Source organism: Stenella coeruleoalba (genome assembly GCF_951394435.1).
Source record: "Stenella coeruleoalba genome assembly, chromosome: 13".
Taxonomy (NCBI): Eukaryota; Metazoa; Chordata; class Mammalia; order Artiodactyla; family Delphinidae; genus Stenella; species Stenella coeruleoalba.
In genome coordinates, this window is record NC_137159.1 from 38,974,982 (window position 1) to 38,990,957 (window position 15,976).

The 15,976-nt window shown below is 41.9% G+C and overlaps 1 protein-coding gene across 3 annotated transcripts in view; it reads right to left on the minus strand.

Moving 5' to 3' along the window:
- Nucleotides 1-13,434, minus strand: part of LOC307196530 (activator of 90 kDa heat shock protein ATPase homolog 2) — a 29,480-nt gene extending 16,046 nt beyond the window's left edge. For all 3 annotated transcript variants that reach the window (XM_079941562.1, XM_079941563.1, XM_079941561.1), the window contains exons 1-2: nucleotides 13,261-13,434; nucleotides 11,879-12,069 (exon numbers count right to left, since the gene is read on the minus strand). In XM_079941562.1, coding sequence (XP_079797688.1) covers nucleotides 11,879-12,069; nucleotides 13,261-13,340 — 271 coding nt within the window. In that variant the 5' untranslated portion in view covers nucleotides 13,341-13,434. The remainder of the gene's footprint in view (nucleotides 1-11,878; nucleotides 12,070-13,260) is intronic.
- Nucleotides 13,435-15,976: the final 2,542 nt, after the last annotated feature.

The following is a 15,976-nucleotide window of genomic DNA, read 5'->3' on the forward strand; positions in this document are numbered from 1 at the left end:
AGTAATCAAGACAGTATGGTACTGGCACAAAAACAGAAATATAGATCAATGGAACAGGATAGAAAGCCCAGAGATAAACCCACGCACATATGGTCACCTTATCTTTGATAAAGGACGCAGGAATGTACAGTGGAGAAAGGACAGCCTCTTCAATAAGTGGTGCTGGGAAAACTGGAGAGGTACATGTAAAAGTATGAGATTAGATCACTCCCTAACACCATACACAAAAATAAGCTCAAAATGGATTGAAGACCTAAATGTAAGGCCAGAAACTATCAAACTCTTAGAGGAAAACATAGGCAGGACACTCTATGACATAAATCACAGCAAGGTCCTTTTTGACCCACCTCCTACAGAAATGGAAATAAAAACAAAAATAAACAAATGGGACCTAATGAAACTTCAAAGCTTTTGCACAGCAAAGGAAACCATAAACAAGACCAAAAGACAACCCTCAGAATGGGAGAAAATATTTGCAAATGAAGCAACTGACAAAGTATTAATCTCCAAAATTTACAAGCAGCTCATGCAGCTCAATAACAAAAAAACAAACAACCCAATCCAAAAATGGGCAGAAGACCTAAATAGACATTTCTCCAAAGAAGATATACAGATTGCCAACAAACACATGAAAGAATGCTCAACATCATTAATCATTAGGGAAATGCAAATCAAAACTACAATGAGATCTCATCTCACACCAGTCAGAATGGCCATCATCAAAAAACCTAGAAACAATAAATGCTGGAGAGGGTGTGGAGAAAAGAGAACCCTCTTACACTGTTGGTGGGAATGTAAATTGATACAGCCACTGTGGAGAACAGTATGGAGGTTCCTTGAAAAACTACAAATAGAACTACCATATGACCCAGCAATCCCACTACTGGGCATATACCCTGAGAAAACCATAATACAAAAAGAGTCATGTACCAAAATGTTCATTGCAGCTCTATTTACAATAGCCCAGAGATGGAAACAACCTAAGTGTCCATCATCGGATGAATGGATAAAGAAGATGTGGCACATATATACAATGGAATATTACTCAGCCATAAAAAGAAACGAAATTGAGCTATTTGTAGTGAGGTGGATAGACCTAGAGTCTGTCATACAGAGTGAAGTAAGTCAGAAAGAGAGAGACAAATACTGTATGCTAACACATATATATGGAATTTGAGAAAAAAATGTCATGAAAAACCTAGGGATGAAACAGGAATAAAGACACAGACTTACTAGAGAATGGACTTGAGGCTATGGGGAGGGAGAAGGGTAAACTGTGACAAAGCGAGATAGAGGCATGGACATATATACACTACCAAACGTAAGGTAGATAGCTAGTGGGAAGCAGCCACATAGCACGGGGAGATCAGCTCGGTGCTTTGTGACCGCCTGGAGGGGTTGGATAGGGAGGGTGGGAGGGAGGGAGACACAGCGGGAAGAGATATGGGAACATATGTATATATATAACTGATTCATTTTGTTGTGAAGCTGAAAACTAACATACCATTGTAAAGCAATTATACTCCAATAAAGATGTTAAAATGAAAAAAAAAAATTCCAATGGCATTTTTCACAGAAATAGAACAATCCTAAAATTTGTATGCAACCACAAAAGACCCCAAACAGCCTAAACAATCTTGAAAAAGAACAAAGCTGAAGGCATCATACTTCCTGATTTCAAACTATATTATAAAAATATAGTAATCAAAAGAGTATGGTATTGGCATAAAAAGCAGGTACACAGATCAATGGAAGAGAATAGAGCGCCCAAAAATAAACCCATGCATATGTGGTCAATTAAGCTTTGACAAAGAAGTCAAGAATATACAGTGAGGAAAGGACAGTCTCCTCAATAAATGATGTTGAGAAAACTGGCAGCCACAAGCAAAACAATGACACTGGACCACTATCTTACACCATACACAAAAAATTAACTCAAGGTGAACTAATAAAGACTTGAACCTAAGACCTGAAACCACAAAAGCCCTAGAAGAATACAAAAGTGATAAGCTCCTTGACAATGGTCTTGGCAATGATTTTTAGATTTAACACCAAAAGCAAATATAAACAAGCGGGACTAGTCAAACTAAAAAGCTTCTGCAAAGAAAACCCAACAAAATGAAAAGGCAACCTACCGAATGAGAAAAAATATTTGTAAATTATGCATATGATAAGGGGTTAATATCCAAAATATATAAGGAACGTATAAAACTCAATAACAAAAAACAATCTGGTTAGAAAATAGGCAGAAAATCTGAAGAGACATTTTTCCAAACAAGACATACAAATGGCCAACAGGTACATGAAATGGTGCTCAACATCACAGAATTATACATCAAAAGCACAATGCGATATCACCTCACAACTATTACAGTGTCTTTTATTAACAACTTATTGACCAGAGATGTATTAATATGTCTTTTGTTACCTGAACGTTATTGACCGGAGACGTATCAATACATTTTTAGAGAGTGATACAATTAACATCACCTTGAAAATTTGTTAGAACTTAAAATTGATCGAGGGTTCATTAATCAACTTATGATTGTCGTTATCATTCACATTTTTCTCTGTTAGGTTTTTGTTCCAACCTTGTGTATATTATAAATGCAAGTTTATTACCGTAAAATTTTCAAAAATGACACATCGTGAAATTCTGAGTGAAGAATTTTTTGGTCAATTTTATGCAGATACTTTCTCTGACTGTCCGAGCAACATATATACTAGTGTCTCAGAAGATGATAATTCTTCAGAATATAGTTGATTCAGACGATGTGAATATTAGACTAACAAAAAGACAAAAAACCTTAGTGATTGATTCTGATATGGAAAGTGAAAACGAAACGGTGCTGGAGAATGCTCCTTTGCTTCTACAGAAGAGTGGATTGAAGACATTTCATGAAAATTAGAAGACTTTACAGGTGTGTCAGGTGTAACCACTGAATGTAATAACCCGAAACATAACAGAATTAATTTTGTTTTTTGGCAATAACTTTTTCGAGTTGGTCGCTTCTCAAACACACTTGTATCACCAACAGAATGAAAAATCATATAAAGAGTATGGTAAGGCTTTAAAATGGACTGATGTAAACAATAGTGACACGAAGAAGTTTCTTGGATTAATAATTTTGATGGGACAAATAAGAAAGTCACACTGGAAAGAATATTGGACTGATCCCTTACTTGAAACACCTGTCTTTCCAAAGATTCTGACGAGAATAAGGTTCAAACAAATAATGACAGCTCTTCACTTTAATAACTCAGAAACTCCACTTCCTATAGACAGAATTTCAAAAGTTAAACCTCTTTTAGATTATTTTCTACCAAAATTTCAATCGATCTATATACAAACAAGAGCTATCACTTGATAAGGCAATGATAAAAGTGGAGAGGACAACTCAAGATTCAAAACCTATAATCCCAGAAAACTTACAAAATATGGAATTTTGGTCAGGATGGTTAGCGAAAGTGAAACTGGATATATATGCTACCTTGAGATTTACACAGGTGAAGGAAAGAAACTACAACAATATTATCAGTCCTACAACCTTATCTTGGTTCACAGCACCATATGTACCAAGACAATTATTACAACAGTGTGTCCACATCTGAAACACTGTTGAAAAATAAAACCAGAGTTTGTGGGACTATAAGAGAGAATTGTGGTCTACCAAACCAATTAAAGGAGAAATCTAAAATCTACAGGAGGAGAAATGACATTCTTATGGAAGGGAGAAGTGATTCTTCTTATATGGAAAGACAAGAGGCTAGTCCGCATGGTGACAACTATTCATGATGCCTCCATAACATCTACAGGAAAGGAAGACAGGAGGACTGGCCATCAGAAAACTAAGCCCACTTGTATATTAGAGTATAATAAATATATGAGGGACTTCCCCAGTGGTACAGTGGATAAGACTCCGTGCTCCCAATGCAGGGGGCCCGGGTTCGATCCCTGGTCAGGGAACTAGATCCCACATGCATGCTGCAACTAAGAGTTCGCATGCCACAACTAAGGAGCCCTGGAGCCGCAACTAAGGAACCCGTCTGCCACAACTGAGCCCACGTGCCGCAACTAAGGAGCTGGCAAGCTGCAACTAAGGAGCCCACCTGCTGCAACTAAAACCTGGTGCAACCAAATAAATATTTAAAAAAAATAGAATCATATCAAAAACAAAACACAACAAAAATGTATGAAAGGAGTTGATCGATCGATCAATATCTGGCAAACTTCAATATCCTCCAGAAAACTCGAAAATGGTATAAGAAAGTGGGTTACTGTTTGAGTAATTACAGTTTATTCAACGCATTTAAAATTTACTGTAGCCTTAATGCACATAATATAATGACTTAACAAGCAATTTTTGTTAGCAGTAGCTAGAGAATGGGTAACTGACCAGTCTGGTGAATGTAGTGGTAGTCCCACACCTGGTGCTTCTTGTGGCATTTCTAAAAGAGCCCCTCCACAAAGATCCACCTTGTTGACTATCAGGTAAAATAAAAGAACATATTCTATATGAAATAATACCCACAGGACTAATAAAAAATGACACCACAAAGTGTAGAATCTGATCTTCCAGGAGAAAGCACAGTGAAAAGTATATTTGTAATAGATGTTCTTTCCCCTGCACAGAGGTGCCTGCTTTACTGTCTATCACACTCTAACGAAATAATAGAATGCTTTAGTAAGACATGTACTAAGTTTCAAATAAATACATTAAATGAAAAAAAAGTTGTTGATATTTACTCAAACACAGGTGTTTCAATATTCACTTACATAACAAATTGCCAGCCACAGGCGTTAAGTTTCTGCAAAAATCCCCCCATCAGTAATGTGTTAAAAAGAGAAGAAATAATGAGTGTTGGCAAGGATGTGGAGAAAAAGAAATCCTTGTGCACTGCTGGTAGGAATGTAAACTGGTGCAACCACTATGGAAAACAGTATGAAGGTTCCTCCAAAAATTAAAAATAGAACTACCATATGATCCAGCAATTCCAGTTCTGGGTATATATCCAAAGGAAACAATAACACTAATTTGAAAAGATATATGCATCCACATGTTCACTGCAGCATTATTTACAATAGCTAAGACATGCAAGCAACCTAAGTGTCCGTCAGTGGAAGAACAGATAAAGAAAATGTAGTACATACACACAATGGAATATTATTTAGCTATAAAAAAGAAAAACACTCCTGCCAATTGTAGCAACCTGGATGGAACTTGAGGGCATTATGCTAAATAAAATAAGTCAGAAAGACAAATACTATTTGATCTCACTTATATGTGCAATCTAAAAGAAAAAAATAAAACGAAAAACCGAAGTTGGACTTCCCTGGTGGCACAGTGGTTAAGAATCCACCTGTAAATGCAGGGGACACGGGTTTGAGCCCTGGTCCTGGAAGATTCCACATGCTGCGGAACAACTAAGCATGTGCACCACAACTACTGAGCCTGCACTCTGGAGCCCGCGAGCCACAAGTACTGAGCCCGCGCACCACTACTACTGAAGCCTGCGCACCTAGAGCCAGTGCTCCACAACAAAGAGAAGCCACTGCAATGAGAAGTCTGCGCACCACAACAAAGAGTAGCCCCCACTTGCCACAACTAGAGAAAGCCCACATGCATTAACGAAAGACCCAATGCAGCCAAAAATTCATTTTAAAAAAAGAAGAAGCAATTAAAAATAAAATCCAAAGTCACAGATACAGAGAACAGATTAGTGGTTGCCAGAGACAGGGTGGTCGAATGGGTAAAACGGGTGAAAGTGGTCAAAAGTACAAATTTCCAGTTATAAAAATAAGTCATGGGGATGTAATACACAGTATGGTAATTATAATAATACTATATTGTATATTTGAAAGAAAGTAAACCTTAAAAATTCTCATCCCAAGAAAAAAGAAAATCTTATAACCGTATGGTGATGAATGTTAACTAGACTTATTGTGGTCACCATTTCTTGATGTGTACAAATATACAATCATTATATCACAAAATGAATATAATGTTGTATGCCTATTACATCTCAATTTAAAAAAAGGGATAAAGATTAGAGCAAAAATAAATGAAACATGGGACTTCCCTGGTGGTGCAGTGGTTAAGAATCTGCCTGCCAATGCAGGGGACACGGGTTCAAGCTCTGGTCTGGGAAGATCCCACATGCTGTGGAGCAACTAAGCCCATTTACCACAACTACAGAGCCTGTGCTGTAGAGCCTGCAATCCACAACTACTGAGCCCGTGTGCCACAACTCCTGAAACCCACGCACCTAGAGCCCATGCCCCACAACAAGAGAAGCCACCGCAATGAGAAGCCTGTGGACCACAACGAAGAGCAGCCCCCGCTCACTGCAACTACAGAAAGCCTGTGCGCAGCAACAAAGACCCAATGCAGCCAAATAAATAAATAAATAAAATAAAATAAATGAAACAGAGAACAGGAAAACAATAGAAAAGATTAATAAAACAAAGAGCTGGTTCTTTGAAAAGATAAACAATTATTGACAAAACTTTAGCTAGACTAACCAAGGGAAAAACAGAGGATCCAAATAAATAAAATTAAAAATGAAAGAGGAGACATTACAACTGATACCACACAAATACAAAGGATAATAAGCAACTACCGTTAACAATTTTATGCTATAAAACTGGACGACCTAAAAGAAATGGATAAATTCCTAGAAACATATCACCTACCAAGCCTGAATCATTAAGGACTAGAAAGTCTGAACAGACCAATTATGATTAAGGAAACTGAATCAGTAATCAAAAAAAAACTCTCAACAAAGAAAAGCCCAGAATCAGATGATTTCACTGGGGAATTCTACCAAACATTTAAAGAATTAACATCAATCCTTTTCAAACTCTTCCCAAAAACTGAAGAGAGGGAACATTCCCAGACTCATTTTAAGAGGCCAGCATTACCAGGATACCAAAGCCAGTTAAGGACACTACAAGAAAAAATTACAGGGCTACTCAGCCATCCAGTGGTTAAGACTCTGCGCTTCCACTGCAGGAGGCCCAGGCTTGATCCCTGGTCGGGGAACTAAGATCCACATGCCACACAGTGCGGCCAAAAAAAAATAAAGAAAAGAAAAAGAAAAAATTACAGACAAATATACCTGATGAATATAGATGCAAAAATTCTCAACAAAATACTGGCAAATTGAATTCAACAGCACATTAAAAGGATCAAAGACTAAGATCAAGTGGAATTAATGCCTGGGATGCAAGGATGGTTTAATACCCAAGTCAAATGTGATGCATCACATTAATACAATGAAAAATAAAGATAATATGATCATCTCAATTCATGCAGAAAAAGCATTTGAGAAAATTCAACATCCACTGATAATAAAAACTCCCAACAAAGTGGGTATAATAGAAACATACCTCAACATAATAAAGGCAATATATATGACAAGCCCACAGCTGACATTGTACTCAACGGTGAAATGTTTGAAGCTTTTCCCCTAATAACAGGAATAAGATAAGGGTACCCACTCTCACCACTCCCATTCAACACAGTATTGGAAGTCCTAGCCAGAGCAATCAAGCAAGAAAAAGAAATAAAAGGCATCCAAATTGGAAAGGAAAAGGTAAAATTACCTCTATTTGCATAGCACATGATCATATATACAAAAAAATCCAAGAGACCATTAGAACTAATAAATAAATTCAGTAAAGTTTCAGGATAGAAGATCAACATACAAAAATCAGTTGCTTTTCAATACACTAACAATGAACTATCTGAAAAAGAAATAAAGAAAACATCCCATTTACAACAGCAGCAAAAACAGTATATACTTAGGAATAAATTTGACCTAGGAGGTAAAAGATCTGTAGATGGGAAACTATAAGACACTGATGAAAGATATCCCATGTTCATGTCTTGGAAGAATTAATATTGTTAAAATGTCCATACTACTTGGGAGATTGGGATTGACATATATACACTAATATGTATAAAACAGATAACTAGTAAGAACCCACTGCATAAAATAAATAAATAAATAATTTTTTTAAATGATACTACACAAAGGCATCTGTACATTCAATGCAATCCCTACCAAGATTCCAGTGGCATTTTTTTTACAGAAGTAGAAAAACCAATCCTAAAATTCACATGGAACCACAAAACACTCTGATAGCCAAAGCAATCCCAAGAAAGAAGAACAAAGCTGGAGGCATCACAATTCCTGATTTCAAACTTTACTACAAAGCAAGAGTGATCAAAACAGTATGGTACTGGCATAAGAAAAAGACATGTACCAATGGAACAGAATCAAGAGCCCAGAAATAAACCCATGCATATATGGTCAACTAATATATGACAAGAGAAACAAAAATACTCCATGGGTAAAAGATACTACTTTCGGGGCTTCGCTGGTGGCGCAGTGGTTGAGAGTCCGCCTGCCAATGCAGGGGACGGGGTTTCGTGCCCCGGTCCGGGAGGATCCCACATGCCGTGGAGCGGCTGGGCCCGTGAGCCATGGCCACTGAGCCTGCGTGTCCGGAGCCTGTGCTCCGCAATGGGAGAGGCCACAACAGTGAGAGGCCCGTGTACCGCAAAAGATAAATAAATAAAGATACTACCTTCAATAAATGGTGCTGGGAAAACTGGATATTCACATGCAAAAGAATGAAAATGAATCTTACACTATACACAAAATATACACTATACACAAAAATTAACTTGAAATGGCTTAAAAACTTAAATGTAAGACCTGAATCCATAAAACTCCTAGGGAAAAAGACAGAGAAAAAGCTCCTTGATGTTGGTCTGGGACTACTCAAACTAAAAAGCTTCTGCACAAGCAAAAGAAACAATCAACAAAATGAAAAGGCAACCTACAGAATAGAAGAAAATATTTGTAAACCATATCTGATGAGTTAATATCCAAAATATGTAAGGAATCATACAACTCAATAGCAAACAACCAAACCAAAACAAAAAATACCATTAAAAAGATGAGCAGGGCTTCCCTGGTGGCGCAGTGGTTAAGAGTCCGCCTGCCGATGCAGGGGACATGGGTTCGTGCCCCAGTCTGGGAAGATCCCACATGCCGCGGAGTGGCTGCGCCCGTGGGCCATGGCCGCTGAGCCTGCGCGTCTGGAGTCTGTTGCTCCGCGGCAGGAGAGGCCACAACAGTGAGAGGCCCGCGTACCGCAAAAAAAAAAAAAAAAAAAAACAGATGGACAAAGGAACTGAAGAGACATTTATGCAAAGAAAGTATTCAAATGCCCAACAGGTACCTGAAAAGGTGTCCAACATCACTAATCATCAGGGAAATGTAAATCAAAACCATAAAGAGATAACACTGTACCCCTGTTAGAATGGCTACTATCAAAAAGAGATAACAAGTGCTGGTGAGGATGTGGAGAAAAGGGAACCCTCATGCACTACTGGTGGGAATGTAAATTGGTGCAGCCACTATGGAAAACCGTATAGAGGTTCCTCAAAAAATTAAAAATAGAATTACCACATGATGTAGCAATTCCACTTCTGGATATATAGCCAAAGGAAATGGAATCACTATCTCAAAGACATATATCTGCACCCCGATATTCAATACAGCATTATTTATGGTAGCCAAGACATGGAAACAACCTAAGCACCCGTCGATGGATGAATGAATAAAGAGAATGTGGCATATTTACACAACGGAATATTATTCAGCCACAAAAAAGAAGGGAAATCTTGCCATTTGTGACAACATGGATGATCCCTGAGGGCACTATGCTAAGTGAGATAAGTCAGAGAAAACCAAATAGTGTATGATCTCATTTATATGTGTAATCAAAAAAAAAAAAACCAAACTCACAGAAACAGAAAGTAGACTGGTGGTTGCAAGGTGGCAGAGGGAAGGGTGGTGAAGGTGGTCAAAAGACACAAAGGGCACATATAACTTCCACTTATATGATAAGTAAGTTCTGAGGATGTAATGTGCAGCAGGGTAAGCAATACAGTATTATACACTTGAAAATTGCTCAGACAGCAGATCTTAAAAGTTCTCAACATACACACAAAAAAATTGTAACTATATGAGGTGATGAATATTTTAACTAACCTTATTGTGGAAATCATTTTGCAATATACACATATATCAAATCATCATGTTGTATACCTTTCACTCATACAATGTTATAAATCAATTATATCTCAATAAATCTGAGAAAGCTATAACTTTAATATAATTAAAGTTTAATTAAAAAAAAAAAAGGAAGACCAGAGTACTGTCTCCTCCCCAGCGGGTCCCACTAGCCACCTCTAGGATTAACTACTAGAGGAGAAAGCACACGGGGTCAGGGAAGCCCTGTTCCGTCTGCCCTCTGGCTGCTGCCTGGGAGTTGCTGGGTCTTAACCTACAAAGGAGCTGGTTGCTGCTTTAAGCTAAGGGAGATGGAAGAGACACAAGACCATGAGTTTCCTTGAGGACCACAGAGCCCCTGTCTTGAGGAGCTGGATGTGTAAGGAGCCAGATCCTGCTATGATCCAGCCAAGAGCAGCCACTGAGGGAGCAACTGAGAGCAAACCCCAAGCCAGAAGGTTTCAACGCACAAGTGGGACTGCTTTTGATGCTCGCTGAACATTCCCTGCGCTCTGGCCTGGCTCCAGTTAGCAAGACAGCCACTAGGACAGAGGCGCAAGGACAGCTCACCAGGCAGCTCTCTAACCCAAACTCTCAAGAAAGAAGCTGACACAAGCTGAGGCCCAAACACAGCACCATCCTCCAGAACCAGATCTTGCCCTCTCTCCTCCTTTTCCTTTTCCCTTTGTCTTCATATCCATGGTTATTTCAACAAATATTTATTGAGTATAGACGGTCCACCCAGCAAGGAGCCAGGCACCATGGGAGAAATTTATTCATTCAACAAACACAACGTTTCAGACAGTGATCGAACCAAAACCAATCAATCCCTGACCCAAAGACCCAAAGAATGAAAACAACCAAAATGTCTATCAACTGATGAACAGATAAAATGTGCTACATCTATACAACAGAACGTTAGTCAACAATGAAAAAGAATGAAACATGCTACAAGACAGATGAACCTTGAAAACATTATGTCAAGTAAAAGAAGCTGCGCACAAAAGACCACATACTGTGTGATACCATTCATATGAAATGTCCAGAACAGGCAAATCCATGGAGACAGAAATTAGATTAGAGGTTGCAAGGACTGGGGGAGTGACTGCTAACAGGTACATGGTTTTGGGGGAGAGATGAAAATGTTCTATAATTGACTGTAGTGATGGCTGCACAACTCTGTGAATATACTGAAAACCAGGCAATTGTACACTTTAAATGGGCGACCTGTACGGCATGTGAATTATATCTCAATAAAGCTGATATTTTAAAAAATCTCTGCCCTGATGAACGGGGAGAAAAGGGGAATCCAGAACAATAATAATGTAACCATATGTAGTGTGCCAAATATCAGTGCTTTGGGGAGAAATTAAGCAGGGAAGGGAAACAGTACAAGGAAGGGATCTGAAACGGTCAGAGAATGGAGACAGATGGCTTTACTCAGGATGCAAACCTGAAAGAGCTTAAGGAGCCAGCAGGCACCTATTGAGGGGAAGAGTACTCCAGGCAGCAGCTCCAGGAAACGCTAGTGCTCACAAATGCCTGGCAGATTGAGTCCAGCTGACGGCTAAGAGCCCTAAAGAGCTCTGAGTGCTGGGAGAAAGGGAAGCCCACAGCTGGTTGGACAAGGAACTCCACATGCAGTTAAGGGTGTCCAGAACTCCAAACACCAATTCAGGGCCCCATAGCAGGAGTTCTAAATTTATCTGTTGAATGAATGACTAATGAATCAACCAACTCTGCCCCAACACAGCCCCCAGCCCCACCTGTACCTGGAGGACCCTGTTACCTTTCCAGCCCAGTTTGATGTTCCACTCATAGAAGAAAATCAGCTTTCCTTTGCGGCTGCTGCAGGAAGCCTCGCCTTCCACCTGCTTCAGCTCACTGATCTCGCAACGGCCAGCCTCATTCTCCACAGCAATGCCCACCAGGAGCTCACGGAGCTTCCCCTTGGACCAGCTGGTGGCATCCCGCTCTGTCCTAACGAGGGCCAGAAGAAGGGCAGAGCTGTGGATGGAAGCCCCCACTGGTGTCCACACGCCCACTCTGGGGAATCAGGGTAATGCCCTGGCCCAGTCCAGATCAGCCCAATTCCTCTCAAGCAGCTGTTGGGTGGTACTTTGTCTTAAAAACACTGGTTTATTTGGGGGAAAGGAGGTCTCGAAATCTCACCTGGTGGAAATGGAGGGGTAAAGCCTGGGCCACATGAAAAGGTAATTATAACTGAAATAACTTTTATCGTAATAAGACAAATTATCAAGTGTTTTCACACAGATATTATCTCATACAATCTTCCCAAATAATGTTCCCATTTAAAGGGGTGGAAATGAGCAGAGAGAAGTCCATTAAGTGTCCACGGTGACAAGGCTGGGAAAGGAGAGGTCAGCTCTTCCTAACCCCAAGCCAGGACTCCCCCAGGGAAGGATGCCCTCACAGGCTAAGGCTTTGCTCTGCCCTGGACCTGCCTCAGCATCACCCTGATGGCCTTGAGATAGCACAGCCCTCAGAGGAGCAGAGCAGAGAACATCACTTCCTGAAGCTCTGACTGAAGAGTGAGGGGCAAAAATCAGCCCAAGCTCCATATGAGATAGAAAAAGGATGGGTAACTAGTAAGAACTCCTAGAAGGCAGGGCTCACCAGAGACTCATCAAGTTAGATGTGGAGTTGAGATCCAAATTCCTGTTCTTTCCAATACATACGTAACACACACACACACACACACACACACACTTTCTACCTTCATCTTAACTCCCCCAAACTTCAAGGGGCTGGGGGGGAGGGGCGGCGCGGGGAGAGCTTCTAAGGTCAGAGACTGCCGAAGCTGAAGCGGTAAGTCAAGAATGACTTCTATTCCTGGGACCCAACCCAACTTTCAAAAAGAGTAAAGTGAAGTCCCAGAGCCGGTGCAGATAAGACACCGGGTCTTCAGGCTCCAAGGGCTCCGCAAGCCCTGAGGCTAATGACGAGCATCTGCACCTGTGCAGCCCCCAACCCTCCCCACTCCCCCGGCCCGGGGCCCACCACGGCCCGGGAGGCGCCCCGAGACACCCGGCCGCCCCTGCACCCGGGTTACAGGGCGCCGGGCGCTCGCAGAGGGTCCCCACCCCCACCCCGCCGGCTCCGGAGGGAGGAGGCCCAGACGCCGCGGCCCCGGCCCCTGCCCGGCCGCACCAGTGCCAGTTGTTCACGTTGGTCCCGTCCTCCCGCTCCTCCACGATCCAGCGCGGGTCTCCCTGGCCCCACTTGGCCATGTCTGCGCCGCGGCGCGGCCTCAGCGGAGAACAAGGAAGAGCCGCGGCAGCGCTACGGCTCCGCCGCCGACGTTTCCGGCCTTCGAGTCCAAGATCAGAGCGTTCGCAGCGCCCAGAAAGTGCCAGAAATCCCCGCCCCCTGCGCCACCCGGCCCCGCCCGCCCCGCTCGCCCCGCTGCGGAGCTCCGGGAGAGCTGGAGCGGGGCTGTTTCCGAGGGGCGGGGGCGCGGGGCGGGGCCCGGAGGGTGGAGAGGGCGGGGGGCGTCTGGGCTCAGGAAGCCCGCCCCCGGGAGGGGGTTGGGCCCGAGGCGGGTGCGGGCCAGGAGGGGAGGGGTCGGGGCCCCGGAGACCCGCGTGGGGGGCGGCGGTGGGTAGGCTAAGGGCCCGAGCCACGGCGCTGGGCGGGGGGCGACCTGGGAGGCCGGGTGGGGTTTGCGGAGGCCTTGGGCCCCGCCGCGGCTCTCGCAAGTGCACGGGCTGGGGAAGGCCGGACGCCTCTCAACGGTTCGTTATTATTACTGCAGCGACGACCTTCAGTGCTGGCAAGCGGGGCGTTGAGTAAGGGGCGCCTGAGAGTTGCACCGAGGCTGCAGACAGGAAACGGCCGTCGGGCTGCCACCGGCAGTGCTGACGGTGTTCGGTCCTCTCGAGGACACGACCCTCGCGAGCACTTGGTCACCCTGTTTGCTGTGCGACCGACTTGCAGAGGTCGGAGCGCGCCCACGATGCGAGGCGGAGGTGGTCTCGGCGGAGCGCGCCGTGTTTACACCGTATTCGTTTTCTGTTGAAAGTTCCTACGGAGTTGGTGCACTCTGGCTCTCTCCTGGACGCCAAGTCTCACGCCTTTCCGCCACCTGTCCAAGTAGCACGAGCTACCAAGTTCCCAGTTACTTCGGGAATGTTTACATTTTATTCATGTAATAGTCCTTTCTAGATGACAAAAGAATGTGATAGCAAGCGTATATTACTGCAGCTCGATTCAATTTTACAAAAGTTAAGTGGATATTAATGATTCCTTTAACGAATTTTCACCTTTCAGCAAAAACTTTGCGCCAACTATTTGGGAAATGTTGCTGACAGGTCTGTGGATATTTATTTAGCAGGCAGAACAGGTATGGAATTTTGGAAGTCTGGAAGTACCTCACTGTTCTGTTCCACTGTGATGGACTGTCCTCTGCCTGTGGTCTGTTCTCAATGAAATAAACTGGTAGAGAATACTTTTCTCCATTTGCTTACTGGAGCTACTACATTCCAACGTCATTTTCCAAAAAGCTACAACAGTTTTGTAAGCAGACTGTTTACCAAGTGTTGTGACCCCCAAACAAAATGACATTTTGATTTCACCTTTTACACTTTACTTCACCAAACGCATGGACAACTAACACAAGGTATCAGATAGAAAAGAATTGGATGGGCAATACTAGTGGGTACTGTTTTCTTGTGAATTTTATCCAGTTCATAAAGAATATTACCAATGGAACAGCACATAGTGAGATATGTATCATTGGAACCTGGGGTAAGACTTACAAGAAAACTTACGGTATATGAAGTATTGAGAGTAGTCAAAATCAGAGGGACAGAACAGTGTTGCCAGGGGCTGCGGGGAGAGGGAAGTGGGGAGTTATTGTTTAGTGGGTATAGAATTTCAGTTTTACAAGATGAAACAAATTCTGAAGGTGGAGGGTGGTGATGGTAGCACAACATTATGAATGTACTTAACACCACTGAACTGTACACATAATGGTTACAATGGTAAATTTTTTATGTGTATTTTACCACAATAAAAAAATTTTCGAAAAACAACCTCTAAATCAATGAGTAAAATGTTGCTGGGGAAGAGGATAATCATGAAATATGGAGGTATATCAAACATACCCCTGCTCAGTTTACTTACTAACTACATTCAAAAGGGAAAAGTAATCTTTACAAAGGAGAAATCTGGCAACTAACCACCTTAACCAAATGGTCAAACTCAGCATCAATGGAGCAAACTGACATGTGTACACCATCACCTAAGTAGCATTCCTGCCAAAAATGCTTATTCTGAATCTAATCATGAGGAAACAATCAGAAAAGTCCAAATTGAGGGAAATTCTGCAAAATGGATCTGGCCTAAACTCTACAAAAATAAACATTTCATGAATATCAAAAGAAGACTAAAGAGAGGTGGCAATAGATGCAATGCTTGATCCTAAATGAGCTCCTGGATCCAAAACAAACAGTTTAAAATGACATAATTGGGGAAATTTAAATTGCATTTCAGACTGCATACTGGATAATGTTGTATCAATGTTAAATCTTCTGAGCAGTTAAACTTTGGTTACAAACAAGAGCATTCTTGTTCTTCGGAGATTACATGCTGAAATATTTGTAGGTAAATTGTCATGATGTCTGCAATTAACTCAGAGAAAAGCAGATAAAGCAAGGTGGCAAAGGTTGACACCTGGTGAATCCAGGTGAAGTGTATCTGAGGGTTCCTTGAACTATTCTTGCAACTCTTCTGTAAGTTTGAGATTATCTTCAAAAGAAAAACTGGGGGGAAAAATTGAGTCAAAACATCTTCAGGGTCAAAGCATGGGTTGTAGCCTTTTGTAACCATCCAGTACTAGGGTGGGTAAAAATTACACCACAACATT